The sequence below is a fragment of the Macaca thibetana genome, chromosome 7 (assembly GCF_024542745.1).
Source record: "Macaca thibetana thibetana isolate TM-01 chromosome 7, ASM2454274v1, whole genome shotgun sequence".
NCBI classification, from domain to species: domain Eukaryota; kingdom Metazoa; phylum Chordata; class Mammalia; order Primates; family Cercopithecidae; genus Macaca; species Macaca thibetana.
The window spans coordinates 3,340,142-3,357,255 of NC_065584.1; the positions used below are offsets into that span (position 1 = coordinate 3,340,142).

Here is a 17,114-nt window from a genome sequence, read left to right on the forward strand (position 1 = left end):
CCGGGGGTACTCGGGTGCACGGAGGGCCCGGGGCTCCACCTTGACCGGGTCGGGGCCCAGGGCGGCCCGAGCAGGTGAGGACTAGCGCCCGACAGGAGCCCAGGGCCGTGCTCGCCCTCCAGTGGGTGTGGGGGCTGGGCTGGACACACCCACCCCGGCCCCTCTCACTTCAAAGGGAACTTCGTGGGAGGGGGAAAGGGAGGGGTAAAGAGAAAGTGAAACTGGAGGGAGGGAGGTTTCTGCCTCTCAGACCCTGAACCCTGAAACCGCCCAGCAGGTTTCTGCTTCTCAGACCCTGAACCCCCACCCCGCAGCCCACAGAAGTAGCCTTGTACCTGCCTCCTCATTTCCCACGCGGTGGGAGGGACGCCCTGCCCCCTCACGCTGCAAGAGCCCGCGCCTCGCTCTCCCCACTCACATCCCAGCCCCGAACGCCCTGGCGCAGCTGGCCCTGCCGGCCCTGCCCACTTAGTCACCTGGAGGTGTCCGGGCCTGACCAGTGGCGCCTCCCAGGGACTGTGTTTCAGCAGAACATGGCAGCTGAGGGGAGGGCTCGGGCTCTAGGAAATACAGAGCAGGGGAGGAGGTGACCCCCTTCAGCGCTTGCCCCAAGTCTGGAGCCATTGGTGTGTCTGTATGGGGTTGGGCAGCAGGGTGGTGACCATTCATTCCAGTGCAGGGCGGTGACATGCCATCCCACTGCCTGCCCAGCCAGCCAGGAGCCAAGTGCTCAGGAACCAAGGTTGGCCCCAGACCGGAACACAACCACCAGATCTGAGGGCTCCCTGAACATTTCCACATGTGCTGTGTGTGGCTCAACTACCGCAGCCACCCTGGAAAGGGAATCAGAAAGGTTTTGTTATTTTCATTTTGCAGTTGGGGAAACTGAGGCTCAGGGAGGGACAGTGACTTCTGAGGATTGCACAGCTCTTGGTGGTAGAGAAGGGATGGCAGGCCTTGCCATCGCTGGGTCTGTGGGTCTCAGTGCCTGTGTGTGGAGTCTGAGGGGCTGTGGCATTGGGGAGGGGATAGAAGTGGACATACCGGGCCTGAGATCAAGAGCAGGAGCTTGGGAGCTCCTCCTGCAGCATAACTGCATGGCTGAGAAGAACCCACCTCTCTTTTTTTTTTTTTTTTTTTTTTTTTTTTTTTTGAGACGGAGTCTTGCTCTGTCGCCCAGGCTAGAGTGCAGTGGTGCAATCTTGGCTCACTGCAACCTCCATCTCCCCAGTTCAAGTGATTCTCCCACCTCAGCCTCCCAAGTAGCTGGGACCACAGACAGAAACCACCACACCTGGCTAATGTTTTTATTTATTTTTTAGAGACAGGTTTCGCCATGTTGGCTATTCTCAAACTCCTAGGCTCAAGCTATCCACCCTCCTCGGCCTCCCAAAGTGCCGGAATAGGAGGCGTGAGCCACCAAGCCTGGCCACCTCTCCTTAATTCTAAGCCCTGGTCCAGCCCAGTCCTGGGCAGACTCCTCCCGACACACAGCCACCTGGGTGGGCTCTCCTCACCCAGCAAATGTGGCTCCTGTGTCCAGCATCCAAAGGAACTGATGAGAGAGGACAGGGAGAAGGTGACAAGTACAAGCACCTGCAGTTCCCACCAGCAGCAGGAAATACTGAGGTGTGACCAGAAGGGGAACTTCCTAGCATACATGAGAACTCTGGTTACCTCCAGCTGGGGAAGGGTGGCCCTGGAGGGCCCTCAGCTGAGGAGTCTGATTTTAGGATAGAAAATGCTGGTAAAAAAGACCGTAGTCATGGTGGAGAGATGTTTCCCAGAGATAGACCTGGGATCCAGGTGATTCGAGATGGGCTGTAGGAACCAAGGCCTCCCCCAGCGTGAAATTACCAGGTGTGAGCAACGCCACCCCTCTGTGGGGAGGCGGGTCCCACGCACACCGGGCACCTGGCTGTGCCTCATTCCTGCATCTCCCATGGCCTCATGCCACAGCGAGAGACAAGGGGGCCCTGATTCACAGCCCAGCTCTGCCCTGTGCCAACGCAGAGCCCTGGGCGCAGGACGGGGCCACTCTGTGGCTTAGCTTCCTCAACCGCAAAGTGGGATAGACGGGGACCCGGTGCCCTCCTAGAGGCACAGTGGGGACGAAACACACCAACATGGGGCAGGACACGAACGCTCCAAGCCTGTCTGTCGCAGCTGTTCCCACTGCACACCAGAGCGCCAGAGGCCTTGGAGCCAGGTCACTGGCCAGGGCAGCGCCCAGGGAGACCTAAGCAGTGGCTCTGCACCCCTTGCCACTTCTGGGTGATTCTAGAGGAGTCCCCTTACCCAGGGCCCCTCTGGCCTCTCCCCAAGAGGCACAAGGCAACCCCCAAGGGAGCTCCCAGACTCGAGCCTGTGACTCTTCCCAGCCTCCTGAGACACTGGCCCAGTCCCGGGGCTCCCTGTGGTAGGGCCCTACATCCCACAAGGGTTTGGAGGGGACTGAAAATGGGGGTCTGGCTGCCCAGCCTTGTGAGGAGCTCTCCCCATCTGCCCAGCCCCTGTGGCCCCCAAGCCATCTGTGCCGAACTCCATCAGTGGCCCAGTTGGAGAAAGGCCAGCTTGACAGGAGCTCTCTGTGGGACAAGCAGGATGAGTGGGTGTTTCTACACTACAGGACACTCACCCCAGGCGTCAGTGGGTGTGTCTACACTGGCAGGTTGGCACCTGCTCTGGGAGGGTGCTGCCATGTGGGCTAACGTGAGCCACCTGCAGCTTTCACAACCTAGGGCTCCGAGGGCCTGGAGCAGTGCTGAGTGGGGTGGCATGAGCAACAGGCTCTGCCCAGTCACTCGGGAGCCGAGTGAAGCGGGTGGACACTGCCGTGTGCAGGAGCCACCGGGGAGACCAGGTGGGCTCAGCCCGGGCATGCTGGAGGTAGTTCCACCCCTTCTCACCTGCACCAGGCATTTGTTCAGATGCCCCACCACCTCCCTCAAGGCCCTCCAAGGGTCCCGGTCATCTGGGGACAGCAGAGGCTCCTGGTTCTCAGGCCTGGTGCCACCCTCCCTCCACCAGCAGCCCCTCATGGGCCTCACCAGGGTGAGGAGCAAAGGCTTCCCCAGCCGTTTGCACAGCCTCACCTTGTTGTGCAAGGCCCAGGGACACCTGTGTCGGGGAGAGGACAGCAAGGATGCCGGCGGCAGTGCCAGCTGGGCTCAGGAACCATGCTGAGGAGCCCAGGGTATGCCCAGGTGCCAAGGGCCAGCTCTGGGGTCACACTTTTGCCCTCCTGGACCTCCAGTCCAGGGGCCAGCCAAACAGAGGGACCGACAGGAACCGTCACCTGGGCAGGTAGAAAGGCCTGGAAGGAGGCAGCTCCCACGCTCCTCACACCCAGCAAAAAGGGGTCAGGGGCTGGGGGCAGCAGCAGGGAGTCCCTGGCCATCCCAGGCCAGTGCATGCACACATGGTGGGGGCCAGGGGTCCACACCCCTGATTTCAGCCCCAGCTGAAATCACGAGGTCACCCCTGACCTTAGAGCACCACCCCCACAGGGCAGCAGCAGGGCCCACCTCACCCGCCCATCTGCCCAGGCTGTGCAACCAGGCTGGCACAGGTCAGCCTGTGCAGGGTGGCCTGGCTCACGGTGGAGGCTGAGTCAGGAGCGTCAGGCAGTGCAGAGTCTGGAAGGGTCCTGAGGGGCTCACCACCAGAGTGTGAAGCCCCCTGGACATTCATGGCCTTCTGTAGCCCCATGGAGCCCTGGTATGACCCTGGCCTGAGAGGGGGGCCGGGTGCAGTGATGCCGGGGTGACGGAAAACCAAACAGCAACTGGGACGGGACTGTGAGGACTAAAGAGTTAAGCGGGAGCAGCGTGCTCATCCAGGGGTTGGAGGGCTGCCTGGAGGAGGTGACTTCAAGCTCCAGAACGAAGGCGCAGGAGGTGAGGAGATGGGCAGAGGGTGTCTGGAGGAGGGACCAGTCTGGGCAAAGGCAGGGTGGCAGGAAGGAGGAGGGGCAGCTGGGAAAGGACCGCCTGGCCGAGTCATCTCCGGGCGCCCCACCCCGCCCGGCTCACACAGCTACCCCGGGAAGGATGGGCCAAGTGCCCCCCATCACCCCCACAGAGCCTGAGCCTGACTCCCCACACACGTCCACAGTCCCGGACCCAGACAGGCCCACGCGGGCCAGGCTGTATAGACCTGGTGAGGCGATGCCAGAGACTTTATTGTCGTTATGCCCAACAAAGGCCTTCAGGCTTTGCATGAGAGCAGGCTGGGAAGCAGCCCCAGCAGTGGGGTCATGCCTGAGACCCCTCCAGCAGGCCACGGGAGGCAGCAATGGCTTACACTGCAGCAAGACGGCTTCAGGTTAGACACCAGGCAGCACTTCCTGAAAACATGAGGGCTCCTGAGAACATGTGGAGACCCAGGTAGTGTGTGAAGGCAGGGCAGAGGGACAAGCCCAGGCACCCAGTCTGTGCGGCACAGCCCAAGAGCCTGAGCAAACCCAGCTTGAGACTATGGGAGGGCCAAGTAACGGAGTGGGAATGGGGGTGTCAGCTGGGAACTGACCTGGGAGACAAGCAGTAGCACCCGGTCTAGGGGGTCCCAGTGGGGCAGGGCGCGGGGGCAGGGGTGGGTAAGGGGATGCTGCGCCCTGGCTGAGCCGTCAGTGCTCAAGTCTGGTCAGTTCCTTCAGGAAGCCCTCCCTGACCGCTCCTTTCTCCTTCCCCTCACCTCTAAACTGTGTTCCACCCCGGACATCCCCAGGAGGGGCTCTGAAGACCCTAAACTAGCTGGGATCCATCTCAGCCTCCTCTGGTTCTGCCCCCGTTGGTTACGCCCCCCGATCCAGCCCTGGGATCCAGGAGCCCGGGGATCCAGCCCTGCACTAGAAGCCCATTTGGGGGTGTCAGCCCCGCCTAGGGACTTACTGGGCATGGGACCTGGGCACCGACTGCACCCTCCAGGCTCTGTAGAAAGGCCACCACTGCCAAGTTCCCGGCTGCCTCCGCCTATGGGGAAGCAGTGGGGAGGGGCTGCCTTGGGGCCACTGACCAGCAGCCTGGCCGAGGACCCCCATCCCCAGGACGCCCTCCCCCTCCCCCAGCCCACACACACAGGGTCCCAGCAGCTTCTTCACTCTCGTCACCCCACCGCTCAGCGCCCCCGGGAAGGGGACCCAGTCTGTGTGGGTCCTGCATGGGGAGGGCTGGGGATTTGGGAGAGGGGCAGAGCAGGGAGCTGGTGAATTGTCCAGGTGTCCTTCCTGGAGGTGGCAGCCTTTGGAGAGGGTGCAGGGGGTGGGGGCACTCACGACGTGCAGGGCGCTGTGCCCATCATAGCCCGGCTGCCCCAGGTCAGCCCCTGCCTGCCACCACACCTGCAGGCCTTCGAGGTCAGCCCTGTATGCCAGCCTGGGGATGGGGACAGAGGAGGAGTTGTTGGGCACCTGTCCATCTGCCCACCTGCCTGTCCCCCAGGTGCCCTGGACGCTCTTACAAAGCCAGCCCCAAACAGCTGACCCAGCAGCGACCTGGTCCTGCGGCAGGAGTTGCTGGGGGCCATCGGGCAGCCTGGAGTCTGGTTTCACCCAGTAGGTGGGACTACAACTCCAGTCATGGGTGCACATGCACAAACATACATGAACACACATGCACGCACAGCAGCATACACACCAGCATACGTGCACACACACAGGAGCACACAAGCACACACCCACACAGGCACACTCACACACGAGCATATATGCACACACAGGAGCACATGCGCCTTTGCGCACACATACGCATGCCCACCTGCTGAGCAGCCCATGCCGGTTTCGTGTTTCACAACACCGCTCTTCCCGGGGCGGGGTCCGCAAAGGTGGAAGGAAAAGTTTGAGGCAGCCCAGTGGTTCAGAGAGGGGGACACAGGAGGCACCCCAGGATAATGGTTGGCCCTGGACCCTGGCAGACTGCATGGGGGGTGGTCCTGGCTGGGACAGGGGTCTGGGCCCACCTGCCCTGGAGCAGGCACCTGCCAGGACCTCGCCAGCTCCTCCTCACCCTGCCACCCTCCTGGGAAGAACTCACTCCCCTCCTGGGGAGGCCAGGCGCAGGCCAGGTAGGGACCCGGCAGGGAAGGCCCCACCCCTGGTGTGCAGGGGCTGGGGGTAGTGGCCTGGTGAGGGAGGGGCTGCCCCCTCTTCCGGAGGGCCCTTAGGGACTCTGCTCCTACCCAGGAAACAGCAGCAGCCCTGCAGTGGCACTGGGTAATCTCTGGGGCGATTCTGCTAGGTGGCCTCACTGGCCCCTCCTGGACCTGCCCCAGGAGGCCAAGCCCCACACACACACTGGCCCCTGGGAAGGCCTGGCTGAGGGGCTCGAGTCCAGCCAGCAGCTCGGGCGGGCCAGGCCCACTTCCAAGCAGAGTCCCGGACCAGGATTCTGGTCCCAGCTCCCACAGGACCTAACTACTGCCTCAGTTTCCCCATCTGTCAGTGGAGCCAACAAGGCCCGCATGGAGTGCAAATCTGGACCAAGTCACCCCAGAAGTCCCTTCAAAAGCAAGACCAGGGGTTGTGGGCCAGTCCCAGAGGAGGAGCCAGAGCTGCTAGTCCTCCTCCTGCTGGGCAGGCGCCTGCACCCACTCCCCTCCCAGCCAGTGAGCTGAGCCCCCGCCATCACCCACTCCCCGAGCCTGGGACTCTGGACTTACAGGGACACAGACCCCGCCACTCATAGCACCCCCACTCCAGCAACCACCTGTACCCAGCCCAGGTCTCCTGCCTCCGATTCTCCCTTCTGGGTCCCTCAGAGCCATCCTGGCCTCAGGCAGCCCAGGCTGGACACAGGAGGCAGCGCCAAGTCACCAGGCACAAGGCTTGGGGTGGGGGGCAGCGATTCTGGCTGCGGTGGACACAGTAGGATCCCTGCAACCCTGGCCCACCTCCACCCACAACCAACACCCTCACTGAAGGCCTCCCTGCACCTCAGTCTCCCCAACAATAACACGATGTCAGAAGGCCTGAGCCTGCCTCGGTGGTCACTCGGGCAGCATGAGATCAGAAGGCACATTGGCCACTGGTGCCATGTGGCCAGCAGGTGGGGGCAGGGCCTAGGTCAGTTTATCGTAGGACGGGAACCATGCTGGGGAGAACAGGGCTCATGAGACCTGTCACCTGCCAGGGGCTTCAGCTCCCCTGTGACCCACCTGCCCCAGCCTCCCCATATGCAGCCCCAGCCACCCCCCAGCCCACATCCCAGCCCCTCTCACAGCCAACCACCAACTCCCATACCCCTCCTCAAGCCCACCACACACACACATGCATGCACACACACATGCATGCACGCACACACACTCATGCATGCACACACATGCATGCACGCATGCACACATGTGCACACACGGACACCCTTGCTGAACTGTTCGCTCAGCTGAGAACAACTCCTTCCCCTGCCCCATGACATGGTCCCAGGCAGACACCTCTTCCCGTCAGTCAGGCTGGTGCACACTGAGGTCAGCGGGCCTTGCCTCTGAAGCCCCCACACCCTGACTCACTTGTCCCTCCCAGCAGGTCTAGCTTTCCTTCCCCAAGCTGTGTCCCCCACATGCCTGGAAGAGCAGGTGCTCTAGCTGCGCTCACCTGCACAGCTCCGTCCCTGCCTCCTCCAGCTCCTGGGTGGACAGGGAGGCCCCAGCTTCCCGCAGCAACCCAATGACACCTGAATGCCTGTGTGAGAATGAGCATGCTGACCTTCTGCCCTGGCCAGCCCAGCTCCGCTGCACCTCACTCAGGAGCCAGCAGGGCTCATGTCCTGTGCACAGGGACAGGGACCTGCCTGCCCAGGACCCCACAGCCCTAGCCTCAGATGAGGGCCCATCCCCCCATCCTCTGCCTAGGCCCATGCGACATCATCTCGGGGTCCCACCACCTCCATTTGTCCAGAACACCTTCTTAGGGCAGCTCAGGTCTGCAAGGGGTAGGGGTCAACTCTGCGGCAGCCCCGCACCCAGTCCCCAGGGGAGGGCATTGGTTGGTGCTGGCGAAATAGCTCCTCCCAGGGCAGTCTCCCCCACCCATCCCAAGGGGACAGCCCATTCCAGAGGACAGCCTTACATGAGCTGACCGGCCCCACTGCACGCCCAAACGCTGATCACACCCCGTGGTGACCTCCTCAGCCAGGCCCAGCAGACACTGAATCAATCCGGCTGACTGCCCTTGGGGTGCAGTGGGGGCGGGGCACCCGGACAGTGGAGTCTGTGGTGGGGTTGGGGCTCTAGCAAGGCCTTGGAGCAGAGGCACAAAGGCCCGAGGCCACACAGCCCATTGCATGGGGTGACCTAACGATTGTGCCGCAATCACTGGCCATGCCCCCACCCCTGCAAAGCACCACAAATACCCCCGTCACCCCATTTAGGGAGCCTTGGAATAGGTATGAGGCGGTTGCCTCCTCGCACCCCACTAGGGCACAGCAGGGCCAGGCAGGCAGCCTCGGGGAGCCTGGCGGTGGAGTGAGGCCGGGAGACCAGTTGGGGGGTCGCTGTGAGCCTGGTCCTATGAGTCAGGAAGGGACGAGGGGGTGGGCCTGTGTGAGCTCATCTCTGTGCCACCCACCCACGCCCAAGGACTCCCAATCTAGAATCTCCAGTCCAGATCACCCCAGCCCTGCCTGGGGGACCCTCACAGCCCCTCCTCCCCATCCTGTCCATCACCCTGTTCTCTCCTGTTCTTTTGAGTACCCTGTCAATGCTCACAGAAGCCTGGAAAGAACCTTCTACCCCAGTCACTGACTTCATACAGGGCGCCACACCCCACCCCAGGGCTCACCGCTGGGGAGGGAGACCCACAGTTGAACACGGCAGGGTCATATGACCCCAGGCTCAGACACCCCGGCCTTCTCTCCATGGGACTCCTGAGCACTCCCTCCCCAAACACAACCCAGGGTCCTGCAGGCCAAGTCCTCCCACCCGCAGGGAGGAATCGCCAGGAACCCTGGGATCTCTGAGCAGCCACGTGCGTCTGGGCAGTGGCACCAGCAGACAGGTCCTCGGCCTTCCCAGGCCCAGGGCTGCTGGGCGTCCAGGGGCAATAAAGAGTAGGAAGGGGAGACAGGACACAGATCCCGCCAGTGCTGGCCCTGCCCCCTACGCAGGGGTAGAGGCACACACTCTGCCTCTGCTGCTGCTCGGGGCTTTGGGAAGAGACACCAGCCAGGGCTTGTGGGTGGGGCAGGGGACCCCCAAATGCATGGGCTGGGCCTGTCCTCCAGGACCCGAGTTGCCTGTTGCAGCCCCAGATCTGCAGCCGAGTAGCCTGCTTTTTATTGACCGCGTCTGGCTGCTGGGCCAGGACCTTCTGCCCCAACTCCACCCCAGCCCCCCATACCCACAGGTGTACAGAGATGACTCGGGAGCACCGGGTCCTCCCGGCTTTGTCCATAACATTTTTGTTTTCTAGGAACTCTGGGCTGGGGTCTTACTGGGCCCCAGGCTAGGGGGGCGGCCTTTAGGAAGCAGGTGTCCTCCTCCTTTCCCAGCCCAGCCCCGGGAGGCTGTTTGAGCACAGGAGCCCACAGCCTCTGCACCCACCTGCCCAAGGCAGCTCCGTGCACCCCAGGCCCCACTACCTGCCCCGCACGGCCAGCAGCAGCGGGCTGAAGCCGTCCGTGTCCCGGGTGTTCACGTCCACACCTCCCTGCAGCAGCATGGTGACTGCCTCTACGTGGCCTCCCCGGGCAGCCGCGTGCAGTGGGGTTTGGCCGTTAAAGTCCACCAGGCCCAGGTCACTGCCCTGAGGTGACACAAGGACACGCAACCCCTGAGGGAGGGCCGGGCGGGGCCAGGTAGGCCATGGGGAGGGTGGGGTCCCTCTGAGGGTAGGGCCCAGCACAGCCCCTGCGCCCACCCTCAAAGCCGCAGTGAGACCCCACAAGCTGGCAGGACAGTCCTGCTGCCCAGTCTGGCCAACAAGGGCTTAGTGTGGTCAGTGGGTGGATGAAAGGCCATCCTGCCTAGAGGATTCAGAGCCCCCGGGCCAGGTGTGGCTGGGGCTAGGCCCCCAGGGTCGGGGAGGCTCACCAGCTCCACAAGCACCTGCAGCACCTCCAGGTTGCCGGCGTGGGCGGCAGCACAGGCCAGGCTGGGCATCAGGGCATTCCGCAGGGCATCTGCCTCCTGGGTGGGGAAGGCAGCACCCTGGGACCCATGCCTCCCTCTGGCATCTGGTGGAACTGGCAGTCCCTGGTGCTGTGTGACCCCTGCCAGACCCCACACAAGGGCCCACAGATCCCAGGGCGTGGGTGAGAAGGAACCTGAGCTGCCACGTCGGAAGGCCTGCGGTGGAGCCTCAATACCGCACCCCACCCAGGCTCCCTGCCCCTGGAGCCAAGGCCAGGCCACGAGACCACCATCCAGCTCTGTCCCCAACAGGTGTGTGGCCAGGGCCTGCTACCCACCCTCCAAGACACCCCCATCTGCTCCCACCACTGTCGGGACAGAATCGTGTCACCCTCGTGAGGAGTGTGGGAAGGGGAGCCAGACCCCTCCCCTGGGAGGAAGGCCCTGTTCCCACGGCTGCACCTTCCCAGAGGAGCCACCTGCCCCCAGCACCTGGCATCCAGGAGCTCCCCAAGACGCCAAAAGGCTGGGGTCCTGGCAGAGGCCTCACAGGTGCCACCATACCCAGCGGGCACAACATGGCCTGGTGACAAGGCCTCTGGCCTGTCTCCCTAGAGCATTCAAGCCCCATGCAGCTGCCCTAATAACGGGCCATGCACGCCAGTCCTTTCCATCTGGGCATCACCCGCCCCAGCAAGTAACAGTTGTAGCACATGGCTCACAAGACAGGTCCCTCCCTATAGGGGGAAACTGAGGCACTGAGACCAGGGCAGGACCCCAGGCAGTGGGGAACAAGGCTGTCTGGCCTGCCAGGCCCCATGTCAGGCCTGGATGCTTGGTCCAACAGCCAAGGGGGCATGTTGCGGGGTCCAGGGAGGCCGCATTCCCCTGCAGACCCCAGGCCTCAAAAGCCCTCCTTCCTAGGTCTAGGCACCCCAGTTGTGCAGGGGACGTGCTCAAGGGCTGGTCCTCACCTCCAGGTTCAGGTGGGGGCCTGGAACCCCTGGTGCTCAGAGCCTGGGAGAGCCCAGAGCAAGCACCGCCCCCACTCACCCACCTGTCTTCCGGACAGGCAGCTCCCAAGGCAGCCCTGCACTAAGGCAGCGCTGCCAGTCAGAAGGCAGTGGCCTGCCTAGCCCTGTCCCCCAGCCTCCCTGCTGTGTGCCCACCACCTGGCCCTTCCTGCATCCTGCCCCAGGGACCCTGCAAACCCTCCTTGCTGCCGACCCCAAACCCTCCTCCTGGGCCCCAGAACCGGGGTGTGCCTAACTGTTTGGGCTGGAGTGATGGCTACAGGCGCTCGTGCCTGCCTGGTGCATCCCAGGGTGACCAAGAGGATGCACAGCCCCCAGCTGCCACTCAGGCTCGTGTGCCACGCCATTACCTGGCTGCCACTCAGACTGAGGAGCCAGGAGACCCCACAGCCCAGCGTGTTGCCCTGCAGTGAGGGCTGGCACTCTTCCACCGAGGGTGGTGTCATCTCCCCACGAAGGTCCTTGGTCAGCAGCTGGGGGAGAGAACAGAGGCGAAGTGGCTCTGCAAGGGCTGGATGGGCAGCCCAGAACAGCCTGGAGGTTCGGCTACCCAGACACAGGCAGAGGTTGCCCTCGGCCTGAGCCTCGGCCGTGTGTGCTTCATCCCTCGGGCCAGAGTGGGCCAGGTCCCCTCGCAAGGCCAGCCCCACTCCCTGGCCTTACCAGCTCGGGGTCTCCATGGGCCCCAGAGGTCTCTGCCCAGCCCCAGGGGCTGGCAGCCCAAGGGTCTGGAGCCAGCTGGGTCTGAACCCCACCCTCCAGGAAAAGTGGGAAGCAGGAGAGGATTTCCTGGCGACAGTTAGGGGAACTTCAGGTCTCCATGCAGGCTGAGAAGGCGCAAGGACAGGCGGAGCCTGGGCTGGGGGTCCGGTGAGGGCTGTGGGGAGCCTGGGCCCAGAGCTGCCCCTCACCACTATGGGGAGCCACATCCCTCCCCTTCCCAAACAGGACACACCCTGGGCCGGCCCCCAGGCTCTTCCGGCACCGCCCCAGGCATGCCCTGGGAGCCAGCTGACAGGCTTGTGCACACCGAGGGTTGCCCACAGCCCCAGAGCGCCCGCACCTCCTTCCTGTCATCCAGGCTCAGCCCTGGCTGGCCCAGCACATACGACAGCTTGGCCAGCGCGGCCTCCGACGTCATGTCGAAGCCTGAGATGACACCGGCTCCCTCCATGGCCTGTGAGGAAGGGGCATGTGGGCAGGAAGGGTGACTCACCACGGCCCCCAGCCCGTGAGGGGTGGGTCAGAGCCCACCTCTGCCAGGCCCTCAGGCTGTCCCCTTCCCCGCTAGGCCCTGATCTCCTGGCACTACCATGCCAGCTGCATAGTCTGTGGTCACAGTCCCCTGGAGGCAGTGGGTACAATTGACGATGACCAGGCCGCGTTTGGTCGCCATCTGCAGCTCCTGCAGCAGGTCGGGCTTGGTGGGTCCGTTCCCCGAACCGAAGGTCTCCATGACCATGCCCTTCAGGGGAGGCTGCAAGAAGGCCCGAACCTGTGGGGCGGTGGTGGGAGGGAGGGCTGGATGGTGAGGGTCTCTGCCCTCAGCACCACTGAGGCTTGCCCCGTGTCCTCCCAAGGAGAGGGACCCCAAGCCAGGGGCAGCTGGTGCCTGCCGTGCTCCCAGGACAGCAGGGCTCCTGGCAGGTGTGCATGGCTGCTGGCACCTGCAGGGGGCTGCTCCCCCCACATTCTCCCAAAGGGTCGCCCTGTCTGTAGGGACGAAGGCCTTGTGTGGCAGAACACCGTGGAAACACTTCAGAGAGGTGGGAGAGGAGCCAAGAAGGCCATCAGAGGCCCCAGCGCAAACGCCCTTGTCCAGCACAGCAGGGGCGGCTCCGAGCCAGCTGGAATCTGGGGGAGGACGCTGCCTCTAGGAAAGCATGGAGGACCCCGTTCTGGCCGTGAGGCACGCCCCAACCCTGCCCACTCCCCAAGAGGCTGGAAAGCACCATGACCAAGGACGGGGACAGGGCCTGGGGCCGGTGTGGCCACACTGCAGACATCTCAAGTCCATGTGGGGTCTACACTGGCTGGTGAGGGCCCCAGGGAGCCTGGGCGCCATGGGAGCTGCAGAGGGCTGGGGCTCGGGGCTGCAGGGGCAGGATGGCGGGGCGGTCCCTACCAGGGCGGCGGGGATCCCAGGGTAGAGGCGTAGCAGGCCCACATCCTGCTCCATGCTGCTGTGCACCACCAGGCCCGCCTTCCCGCCAACCTTCCGCACCAGCTCCCTGTTGACTGACGACAGGGAAGGGCCTGTGTGGCACCTTCAGGTCTCCCGCCAGCCGAGACCCCAGCCCAGCGCCTGGCCCTCTGCACAGGCCGCCTCCTCCCTTGTTTTCAGAACCCTGAGCCTTCGCACCTCAGTCCCCTTGCCCTGCCTCCTCTCCCACAGGCAAATCCTCCCAGGCTGTGGCACAATCCGGCCTGTGCCAGGCTCCGCAGCATGCACGGGGCTGCGGGAGGAGGCACTCAGCCAGCGAGAGACCGATGGGCAACACAGTCTCAAGGGTGACAGCCCAGGAAATCTCCGCTGGCCAGGCAAGGGGGCAGGAGGGTCCCGCAGAGATGGAGGCCCGGCTGTGCCTTGCAGGCTGCATGGGGGCGTCAGGCGGGCGCAGAGACGAGGAGGGCAGGTGTGCCCAGCTGGGAAGCCACCAGCAGTCGCTGCGCTGGGTCACAGGCGTGGGGCAGCACTGTCGAACCAGCCAGCCTCCTCTGCCCCTTGCTGGGCACCCACTGTGCCCACTGCCCACCGGCTCAGTGGTTGAATAAGTGAACAAATGGACTTTAGGATCCCTCACCTCTGGGGAGAGAAGGCCTCCATCCAGTTCACCCCAAAATCCTAATGTGCACCCATCACCCCCTCCCCACACCCAGGGTGGGTGATGGTGGAGGTGCAGGCTCCAGGTGAAGTGGAGAGGGATGGATATTTGGGGTCAGTGCCCCTTGAACCCATCCATGCAGACGGGCTCCCCAGAGGGCATGTCTGTCCTCGAGCTGAAGGCCGCCTCTCTGGCAGCACTCGAGCCCCCAGGGTTCTTCCGACCTTCTCACTCCACTGTGGGTGGGGGTGGGAGGCTGACGCCGCAAGCCCGGCCCCTAAACCCTCGGAGGCCAGCGCCGAGGATGGGGTCCATTCCCTTGGCCCCTCTCCACACTCATGGCAGCCTCCAGCAGAGCAGGGCTGGATACTGGGGACTCCCACCGCACTGTGCGATGTCAGAGCCTGCCCAGGGCAGTAAACACCCTGGAGGCCGGAGAGCCCAGCCCAGGGAAACCGAGGCCCAGAGGCGGGGAAAGGCCTGGGCGCCTGGAGAGCCCGGCACAGTGCTGGGACAGCACTTGAGGACCCCTACACATGGCTCTTCCTCCTGCCCTCAGGGAAATGCCACCCATGTGTCTCTGGCCACTTCCACCAGAGCAGCTTGCATGCGATAAAAAGGACTTCCCTGGCATGGTGGAGCTGAAGAGGGGAGATGTGGGGTGCTGGGGATGAGAAAGGGGGGAGCAGGGGCCCGGCAGTGAGTCTTCCACCCCCACCAGTGCCCACAGCATCAGTCAGGCCCACACGATGGCAGCGTGAGATGCCCTTTAACTGACAGTGTGTGTCTCAGCTGGACAAGCAGATAAGGCATCAGCACAGGGAAGGAGGGGGCACCGCTGCCACCAGCAGAGAGTTATGGCTGCAGAGGGCGTTATTACACAGAGACAAAGAGGGCCCACACCCACCCTGCACTGACCGTCGCCTCCTGAGGGTCTGTGGAGGCCACCCCTGGGACCCCAGTCCTTCCTGTCCAGGCCTGCTGGAGGCCAGGGGAATGATGAGCCCACACCCAGCGGCAGAGAGGAGCGCCAGGTGAGGCCTGCTGGCTCAGCCCCTCACCCCCCAGGAGGGACTATGGCCCTGTTTTACAGATACCAGAGCTTAGCACAGAAGCCAAACGGTGTAGTCTGCAGCCTCAAGGCTGGATGTGGCACAGCTGGGGTGGCTGGGACATGTCTGGGAGGGAGGTGGCTTCTCCCAGTGCACAGGGAAGGGCTCTGGGGCTCTGCGTTGGAATGACCCAGCGAAAGGACCCACGGCTGGTGCGTGACAGGCCTGGCCTGACCCCACAGCCATGTCCCCTGCTCCACCCTCCTCTGCTCTAAGGGCCCCAGCAGAGTGGGCCAGGGCCTTGGTTCAGCACAGAAGGGTAAGGGTGCAGGATTTGCCTGGGGGTGACAGTGTGGTCTCCTCAGACACACGGAAAGGACAGGGCCAGCAGGGCCTCCTCCAGCCTCCCATGCACCCCCCACTCCTTGGTGCCGAGCCGACTGTGGACAGGAGCACCAAGCCTGCCCATGACTCCCAGACCAGCTCAGCCCCTCACTTCCCAAACAGTAGGTAAAAAGCCCAGAACAAGCCCTCGACAGGGTGCTGGTAGCTGGCATCCCGGCCCAGGCTGGCATTGCTAACCCCAGCTGGTTCAGAGAGGGTGAGGGTGCACATTGCCAACCCATGCCCCTCCCCAGGGGCCCCAGCTGCCACGCCCTGGGCAAGGCCTGAGGTTTCTCAACACCGGGTGCCAGAACCGGCCCGGCAGCCTGGCATCAGGTTCCCACACCCACATGCATGTGAGAAACACTCAGGGGTGGGGGGCTGGGACCGGGACAGCCTCTCGTCCAGACCAGCCTTAGAGCTACGCCCAGGAGCTGCTCCGCGGCCCTGGGCCTGAGGCCGGTGTGTCTTGAGCCTCGTGGCCTGCCCAGGCTTAGCACCCTGTGCTGGCAGAGTCCCTGGAATCCGGAGCACGGTCCTCTGCGCCCTGCCGGGGCGGGGTCCACCCACCAGCAGAAGCTCCACTCCTGAGCCCCAGATAAGGTGTGAATCAGGCCCCACGGGGGAGCCGAGCCTGCAGGGCACCGCCCACACCTCTTGCTGCTCCTTCTCCCTGGGCTGGAGGAGCCGAGTGCCAGCATCCAGCATGGGCAAGCAAGCCAGTACCCCACCAGCACCAGCTCACAAGCTACCTCCTCCAAGAAGCCTTTCGGGCTGCTCCGGCCCTTGGTGAGCAAGTGGACCCTGCCCAGGCCCGAGACCCGGTGTGCTGCACACGTGTCAGACACACTGATGTGTTCTGGGCATCACACTCCCTAGAAGGTGCTCGAGGGAGCAGCAGTCCCCCTGCTGGAACAGGAACACAGGCAAGGACCCTGGGGAGCTCCAGGGCCTGGCATGAGGGTGCCCTGGGAAGGGTCTGGCAGGGCAGGGGCCTTCCTGGAGCACCCACCGGAAGCCGGGGACAGGAGGGGCTCTGGGCACGTCTGGCTGCAGGGCCGTCTGCAGAAACGGGTGGAGGCAGGTGATTCCGAAAGCCCCGGCATCTTTGGAGCTCAGGGTGTGAGCCCAGGACAGGAGACAGCACAGGCTTGAGTCGGTGCCTCCCTGTGGGAGCCTGGCTCTCTCTGCCTCCGTTTCTCACCTGTAGAACCAGGCAGTTTCCTCTGTTCTGTCCTGCTGAGGGGCCCTGGGGCAACAAGCAAGGCCGCCACCGAGCCCGGACTCCCACACGCACGCCTTGTCTTGAGTGCCAAAGATGCCGGGGCTTTCGGAATCACCTGCCTCCACCCGTTTCTGCAGACGGCCCGCAGCCAGACGTGCCCAGAGCCCCTCCTGTCCCCGGCTTCCGGTGGGTGCTCCAGGAAGGCCCCTGCCCCGCCAGACCCTTCCCAGGGCCCCCTCATGCCAGGCCCTGGAGCTCCCCAGGGTCCTTGCCTGTGTCCAGGAAATCTTCCGGGAGGGAAGTGGTGCCCCAGCAACCCACAGTCCAACCCTGTCTCCAGGAGGGTCTGCTCCTCCTTAAAATGGGGAGTGGGGAGCGGGGAGCCCCTGCTGCACCGCGAGATTCCCTAGGAAGTGCCTCCTCAGGCGTCCAGTGACCTTGTGGGCTTGAGCCATCAGCCCGCCATGACCCAGGCCTGGATAGAAGCCCAGCGTGGGAGAGGGGGCACCTCCAGCCCACCCCCCCAAAGACGGGA

At 63.9% G+C, this 17,114-nt stretch overlaps 3 protein-coding genes across 45 annotated transcripts in view; 1 reads left to right on the forward strand and 2 right to left on the reverse strand.

Moving 5' to 3' along the window:
- The window catches only part of SIVA1 (SIVA1 apoptosis inducing factor), a 692,134-nt gene that overhangs the window by 651,604 nt on the left and 23,416 nt on the right, over positions 1–17,114 (reverse strand). The window lies entirely within an intron of this gene.
- ATP5MJ (ATP synthase membrane subunit j) overlaps positions 1–17,114 on the forward strand; it is an 819,915-nt gene that overhangs the window by 620,083 nt on the left and 182,718 nt on the right. Inside the window, exon 1 of one of the 41 annotated variants that reach the window (XM_050798503.1) lies at positions 5,923–5,926. The exons of the other annotated variants lie outside the window; for them this stretch is intronic. The gene's annotated coding sequence lies outside the window, so the exon portion shown is untranslated. Of the gene's footprint in view, positions 1–5,922; positions 5,927–17,114 lie in introns of those variants that run through there. 41 annotated transcript variants of the gene reach the window in all.
- ASPG (asparaginase) overlaps positions 1,294–17,114 on the reverse strand; it is a 29,956-nt gene continuing 14,135 nt past the window's right edge. Inside the window, exons 7-16 of one of the 3 annotated variants that reach the window (XM_050798415.1) lie at positions 13,219–13,331; positions 12,406–12,588; positions 12,157–12,270; positions 11,444–11,566; positions 10,021–10,116; positions 9,570–9,733; positions 7,586–7,672; positions 5,276–5,375; positions 4,893–4,973; positions 1,294–4,348 (exon numbers count right to left, since the gene is read on the reverse strand). In XM_050798415.1, the coding sequence (XP_050654372.1) occupies positions 4,328–4,348; positions 4,893–4,973; positions 5,276–5,375; positions 7,586–7,672; positions 9,570–9,733; positions 10,021–10,116; positions 11,444–11,566; positions 12,157–12,270; positions 12,406–12,588; positions 13,219–13,331 (1,082 nt within the window). In that variant the 3' untranslated portion in view covers positions 1,294–4,327. Of the gene's footprint in view, positions 4,367–4,892; positions 4,974–5,275; positions 5,376–7,585; positions 7,673–9,569; positions 9,734–10,020; positions 10,117–11,443; positions 11,567–12,156; positions 12,271–12,405; positions 12,589–13,218; positions 13,332–17,114 lie in introns of all 3 variants that reach the window. The other 2 variants (XM_050798414.1, XM_050798416.1) reach the window with 2 other exon arrangements.